This window comes from Cygnus olor, chromosome 26, assembly GCF_009769625.2.
Source record: "Cygnus olor isolate bCygOlo1 chromosome 26, bCygOlo1.pri.v2, whole genome shotgun sequence".
NCBI classification, from domain to species: domain Eukaryota; kingdom Metazoa; phylum Chordata; class Aves; order Anseriformes; family Anatidae; genus Cygnus; species Cygnus olor.
In genome coordinates this window covers 2,449,070-2,456,419 of record NC_049194.1, presented here as the reverse complement: position 1 = coordinate 2,456,419, position 7,350 = coordinate 2,449,070, and the positions used below count along the sequence as shown (strand labels likewise).

The 7,350-nt window shown below is 46.4% G+C and overlaps 1 protein-coding gene across 1 annotated transcript; it reads left to right on the top strand.

Annotated features, from left to right (window-relative positions):
• The first annotated feature begins 3,817 nt into the window (after window positions 1–3,817).
• On the top strand, window positions 3,818–6,375 carry KLF2 (Kruppel like factor 2). The gene is made up of 3 exons (XM_040537444.1): window positions 3,818–3,977; window positions 4,151–5,042; window positions 5,481–6,375. Exons 1-3 carry the CDS (start codon window positions 3,903–3,905, stop codon window positions 5,654–5,656), a joined length of 1,143 nt encoding a protein of 380 aa, XP_040393378.1. The 5' UTR covers window positions 3,818–3,902; the 3' UTR covers window positions 5,657–6,375.
• The last annotated feature ends 975 nt before the right edge of the window (window positions 6,376–7,350 follow it).

The following is a 7,350-nucleotide window of genomic DNA, read 5'->3' as shown; positions in this document are numbered from 1 at the left end:
TTTTAGTGGTACCTTTTCTTACAGGAAGTAAAGGCAACACACTAGCTGCTGCCCACACACGCAGTCTTCACCTCCTCTCTGTGCAGCCTTAATAAGCTGGATTCCTCCCAGTTGCTCCAAGCCTCTGGTGATGCCTCCCAGCCCTTCATCGTGGCCCACTAGCACACCCACCCGGGGCTCTCTTCTACTTTTTGGTCTTCCCTTGTGCCCCATGTATTCTGGTGTCACCAAAACTAAATCCAAGGCTTTTCAAGCCTTGAGCCAGCACTGAGTGCTGAGCATATTTACATGGTGGTGGTACTCTTGACTGGGAAGCTGAGATGCCATGAAGGAGCTGGGAGAGAGGAGGGCTTTGTGAAAGTCACTCACGTGTGAGCTTCCAGTGCAACGCCATAACTGGAAGTGTGCAAGTTACCCCTCAGCTAAAGAGGGGTAACGCATTTGTGTGCTGATTCACATTTCTGGTGCTCAGTCTTCAAGAAAGATTTTGAAAATATGCACACAGTGCAGAGGAGAATCACAAAAAAATAAAATTAAAGGAAAATATGTCATATCAAAAGCTTCATGAGCCCCATCAGTTTAAGGTTATCAAAGAGATGAAGGTTCACCTTTGTCTTTAAGTTCTTGTATGGGAACAAACTCCAATCATGAAAGGTCTGGTCAAAAAGGCTCCTTTATCAAATTAATTTGTGATGTTATTTTAATCAGATAAAAGGTTTACAGGATTAAATCACTGTCCTGGAATTATGAGATGCCTATCTTAAAAATTCTTGTATATTTCATTTTATGTGGTTGTTTACATCATTTTACCAACTTCTTCTTTGAGATTAGACTTTTAAAAGTACCCATTCAGAATCTGCAGTTTGAATTAACCAAAACCTTGTGAGTCAACAGAACTATGGTAATTTGAGATACAGATACGGGCAGACAGAAATCCTATGATAATGTTTGTCTCATTTAAATATGTAGTGATTGGTCATAGCATTACTATCACTGTGATTCTGAACAGTGTTCTAAGAGGTCTAATTCTCATCTTGTTTACCCTGCTGTTATTACGTTAGCTCTAGGTGCAAGTCAGGGCTTTCTGAGAACAATCTCATGAGAAAGGAGAGCTTCTTTTGTTTGTTTATTTGAGTTCAGCAATGACTCAGAATGCTCTAGAAGCCAGGTGACGTGGGCATTCTCACCAACTGATCCGGCTGCAGTTTCACCAAAGGTGCAGTTCATCACACAGCCCCGACTCTGAATCTTTTATAAACTTGTGGAATCTTCACTACAATCCCTTTGAAAGTTTCTCTTGATGTAAAAGCAACTACAGAGATCAGCAGCAACACCTATAAAAATCAACTTTGTCATACAAAAATGGTAGAGCCTATGTTTACTTTGGCAGGAAGACAAATCACACTTCATTTAGTTCTCCTCTACCCGCAGCAGATTAACAAATACCTTTTAATCTCGCATTCTTCACATTTATACACCAGTGGCATCACTCCTGATCTATGCTGTCATAAGTGAGATCAGTGCCAGAGTCTCGATTTTAGATATTTTAAATAAGCATTGCATACAGGAAAAAAAAAAAAAAAAAAAAAAAAAAAGCCAGAAAATTTAGCACAACCACAAACCAAGTGGAAGGTCATGGCAACGTTGTACTCAATTTGTACAGAACTAGTGACTCACAACGTAAATAAATTCTCACATTCAACTTACCATGTTTAATATAGCAACATTTTTTTAGCTTTGCAGCTTTATTTGAAAACAAAAAAAAAAAACTAAAGGCGGTTAAATTATTATTTCATTAATTTGGCTTTCATCCTCACTACCCACTAAGCATTTCCTTTATGCACAGAAAAAACATGACAGTTAGGTGACAGAGTCAGTGCAGGGCTACCAACGAACGTCCTTTCAGTGCCTACTAGAAGTAAGCATCTGACTAGACTTCTCAGTGAAATGTACACATACAGTTGTATATCCTAGAAACAAAATATTTTGTTATAGCTGTTGCTGAAATCACAAGCACATAAACTGACACAGACATTCAGGGTGTGTTATCAAGGGAACATTCACATTCATTCGGAATTCATCAGAGTATATTTTCTTGGCTGACTCACAGCACCATATATACGTATTGTACGCTTACTAACATTTTATTAGAGGAAAAGAGTTTACATTGAAAGATTACACAAGTGTGACATTACATAGCTATGAGTCATACATCTTTGTGTACTTCGTTACCATGCATTCAGTGTATTGATTCTGCTCCAGTCACAGAAGTTTGGCTGCTCCTCCTGGCCATCCTGTGAACTTTTAGAATAAAAACTATAGAAAGTTATACAAGAGATATTCATTATTTTAAAACATGTGTAGCTATTGAAAAGATCATTTATTCACCCTAGCAACTGTGCTTTCCCGAGATGGCTGCATACAGCCACAAGCCTGGGATGGGCTCTACTGAACATGTACAAAATGTTTCTGAGAACCAGAATCCATCAAGGGCCATCGCTTTTTCCTCTCCCAGGGCACACAGCACATAAAAGTGAGAGTTGTTCTCCTACACTCTTCTGATCTCCAGCTCACTTAGAAATCCTTTCAGAAGTGATTGCAAAGGAAATATGGAGGAGGTACAGGGAAAGCATATCTCTTTCTCTGAACAGGCTCTCAAAGAATCTGTCTATCCTGTGATAGATAGTCGTTTTTCCCAATTTCAGAATTGCCACTTTTGCTCTTTTGGTCTTGGCTGGCTGCCAAGCAGCTGTGATTCTCAAAAACAGGAGTCTGAGCCACATTAGCAAAAATTGTTGGAGAATAGCTCCTTCACACTGGGCATCCGAGCTAGAGGCCAAGGCAAGGGAGAAGAACAGTCTTCCCTTCTAAAAAAATTCAGCACAGGACCATAATTTGGCTATGGCCAAAGCAGATCACAGAAGCTACTTGCATTATTTCTCTCATAATGTCATAAGGAAACGTTGATTTTGGCAATCTTTGTGCAGCAAATGGAAACTCCGCTAGAGACCCGACCTTCCATTAAACGCAAGCCTCAAGCTTTTTCCTCGCAGGGAGACTGCTTGCGGGTGGTGCAAAAAAACTCTCCTACAGTACCGAAATGGGTCTGTGAGGCTGGAGGGCAACCAGTGTGCTCATCCACACAGAGCGGTGCCTCTGCCTCCCGTGCTGTGCTTGTTGCGCCTCCTGCTCCCACCCAGCTCTAACTCTTTTCCAGGGGCACAGCCCAGGGACGAGCCCAGGCTGTGGGGCAGCTGCTGTGAGGTGGGGGGGATCAAAACCCTCCTTCACATCTTCCTCAGCATCCATGGGGCAAGGAGTGTTCCCTGCTTCACAGCAGGTCCCTCACAGTGTCAGTTGGAGCACAGACCCATCGGCATCCCCTCATGCCCCAGAGAGTCCCCTCAGCGTCCCCAGGGCAGGGACACCCTCCGTGGCCCCTCATCCCTCAGCATCCCCAGGGAGGCAGGATCCCTCAGCTCTGGGGTCCCGAAGGCAGGGTCCCCTCAGCGTCCCCTCAGCTCGGGGGGGTCCCGAGGGCAGCGAACCCTCAGCGGCCCCCGGGGCAGACCCCAGCCGGAGGCAGCGGCCCGAGGCGGGGGTCCCGGCTTCGCGGTCGACGGACCCCGCGCTGAGGGGAGGCGGCGAGGGGGGCCCGCGTGGGCCCTTCACGGCCCCGCTCCGCCCCTCTCCGCCCCGTTCGGGCTCGGTTGGAGCTGTTCGCGTCCTTTTATACCGGGGCTAAATTTAGGCTGCGCCCGAGCCGCTGCCTCCCGCCCGCCCCGTCCGGGACGCGTTTCCTCCGCTCCCTGCAATTGGCTTGAGGGCGCCCGCGCCCGCGTTATAAGGTGGGGAGGGCGGCTCGCCGCGCCGCGCCGTCAGCCGTCCCGCCCGGCCGCACCATGGCGCTGAGCGACACCATCCTGCCCTCCTTCGCCACCTTCGCCAGCCCCTGCCGAGAGAAAGCCCTCCACGAAGTGAGTCCGGCCCCTGCCCACCCCCCGCCCCGCCGCGCTGAGGCCGGCGCCGCTCATCGCAGGGGTGTGCGGCGGTGCCGCCGCCCCGCTGCTCCCTAGCCCCGCACCCCTACAAACCCCTCCGTGTTCCCCAGACAGCACCGCTAACCTTCTGCCTTTTCTTTCTCCCCCAGAGGTGGAAGTGCGACCAGGAGGCCAAGGCCCCCGCTGGCACCTGGGGCAGCCTCTCCCCTCGCAAAGAGGATGAAGACCTCAACAACGTGCTGGATTTTATCCTTTCCATGGGCAGCGACAGCTATGGCCAGGGCGCTGCCGGCGGGGACTATCCCCCCACGCAAGGGGAGAGCAGCGGCTTTTACCAGACAAATCCATCCCCGGGATGCTACAGTGCCCTGGAGCAGGGCAGCCCTCCGCCCTACAACGCTGGCCTCATGCCGGAGATGATTCGCTCCGAGATGGACTCCAACTACTGCCCACCTGGCAATGTCCACGGGCGGTTCTTCGTGACGCCCAGCTTCGGGGGCCCGCAGTTCGTCGAGAACATTAAGCCCGAGCCTGACATGGACAGTTATGGGCCAGTCATGGGTCTGGTGCCCCAGGCTTGCCCGAAGATCAAGCAGGAGGGCAACGCAACCTGCATGATGGCCTACGAGCAGCCCCGGGTGGCCAGCTCTCCCCAGATCCCTGGGGCAGAGACACCCCCGCTGAGCCCCGATGATCTCATGGTGAGTGACTGCCACACGCAGATGATGTGCACCTCGTCCGTGTCCTTCCAGCAAAGCTACCACCCAGCCTCCGGCTTCCACCACCCGCAGACCCATCTCCAGTACCAGAACACCTCCCAGTTTGGCCTTTTTGAGGACAGCCTGCCCTTACAACCCTCTGCTCCCAGAGGCATGCTCACCCCTCCTTCCTCGCCTCTGGAGCTGCTGGACTCCAAGCCAAAAAGAGGACGGCGCTCCTGGCCTCGGAAGAGGACAGCCACTCACACATGCACCTACGCAGGCTGTGGGAAGACCTACACCAAGAGTTCGCACCTGAAGGCCCACCTCAGGACACACACAGGTAAATACAGCTGGATGCTTCTTTTGTAGATACGTTGCTTGCCGGTTGGGATAGCCACCTGTGTAAAACAGTTTGCATGCAGAGCACAGCCTGAGCTTTAACCCTGTAATCTCTAAACTCCAAAAACTTTCACAGTTGGGCTGTGACAGGTGATCAGACCTATAGTATCTAAGTGTTTTCCAATGCATATGTGTGTCAAAGCTGTTGTAAGGGCTCATTGTCCAATGCCCTTTCTCAGAAGACTCAGTGCAGGTACAGGATAGTAAAGGAATTGCTAGAGTACTCTTGTGGTTTAATATTACTTGGATCTTACTGTAGAAAGCTTGGTAGGAAATAAAAGGATATGCTGAGATAAAAACAGAAAGTTGCCTAGCGTGTGATGCTGTCTGTATGTGGGAGTGCCGTGCTGAGTCACAGTCTCTGTGATTTCTCCAACAGGTGAAAAGCCCTATCACTGCAACTGGGAAGGCTGCGGCTGGAAGTTCGCTCGCTCCGACGAGCTCACCCGTCACTATCGCAAGCACACCGGCCACCGGCCCTTCCAGTGCCACCTCTGCGACAGAGCATTCTCCAGGTCAGACCACCTGGCTTTGCACATGAAACGGCACATGTAGCCCCAGAGACTCTGACCTGCGAACAGTGGACGCTATTTAACTGCTCAGGTGCAGAATTGTTAAAAACCTGTAGCTGGTACTACGTAGGGAGGCACCAACACTCTAGCAGTGGAAGCCGAGGAGGATTTGACACAAGGAGACTTAGCCAGTCATCTCCTGCAGAGAATTTGACGTGACTGTATCAGTGAACCTGCCTGTTCCATTCAGGAGAATAGGGGTTATTTATGCAGCTTCTGTGAAGGGTAAACTCCATAAGACTCCATACAGATTGTATAGAAGCTGTAAATATGTTTTTTTCCGATTCTAACTGCCCAGTCCTAAGCTTTATGAGACAATGTTTGTATGGAAACTGCCTGAAGTTGACCCTAGAAGAGATTAAATGAATGTTACTGTAGCTACCGATGTTATTTTAGATCTCAGTTGAAGGCATGGCTAAGAGAACACTCCTATTGTTAGACTGTTTGTTTCACAGGTGCAATAATATTCTTGTTTGCCATGATCTACACTAGAAGTACAGGGCTTGATGTCTTGTAAGAAAATAACCTATTTTACTGTAATTTTTTTATATATTGTAAATAATTTTATACAGTGAGAAATATTGTATATGTAAATAGAAGACAAATGGGTATTTTGCCTATTTCTGTTTTTATAAAAACGTAATTTTTCAATGTTTGAAAACATTTCATCTTTTTAATAAAATAAATCTTTAATTCCTGTGATTTTTTTTTCTCCTTTGAGATTTCCCTGTTACTTCTTCCCTGATGGCTGGACCAACAACCACCTGCTTATGTTTTAAAATATCAGTGATTGTAAGAAGACAGTGAAAAAATCTGAGCTATGGGTTTTTCTAGAATAGATAACAGAGGACACAACTCATTCTCTGGAGTAAACAAGACACAACATGGTGTTTTATCAAAAAAATCAAATAGGAAAGTAGATCGTATTCAAAATATACTTCCTAAAAATGGTTAAGTAAGCAACACTGTAATTTCAGTCTCATTTCTAGTTTATGCTAGACTATTTTAATAGCATCCTTAATGTTTTCCAGATGCAGTTATAGTTTTGCCAGCAGTGTGTGGGTTTTTACTATAAATTTAAACACTGCATTTTTGTAATTACGGAGGCTTATTTTAAGGCATCCTTGTACATAAATTATCCTTGCTCTCAAGAGCTCAGTGCAGAATTCCAATAGAACAGTAGTGGAATTTAAACATAAATTCACAACACAGGTTAAAATACCTTCATAACTCATTCTCAAAAGCTTAAATTCGCTTAATAATTTTGAACCCTACCTAGATCTCAGGAGTTGAGAGAGATACTTACTATTTTGGAGGAAAAGTTAACCAGTAATCCAGATTCTGAAAACTAATCTGACACATGCTGGATACTGCAAGAGCTACAGAAGTAAATATCTGCAGCAAGTCAAATAGAGCCGCCCCCCAAAAGCTCTTCCACAGCTGTAAATGAGATCATAAGTCTAAGTAGTATATTTATGCAATTACTTTGAAACTCTGATGAGGCTTCTCTGTTTTTGCAGCAACACTTTAGCTGTGAGCCTTGTTACTTCTCAAACAAAATCACTGTTAGTTAAACACACAGGTTTAGCTTAATATTAAAGTATTTTTTCTTAACATCTGGATACTGTGAACTTGATTTTAATCAAGATTGTGACATTTTTCTGACTTTACAAGTTA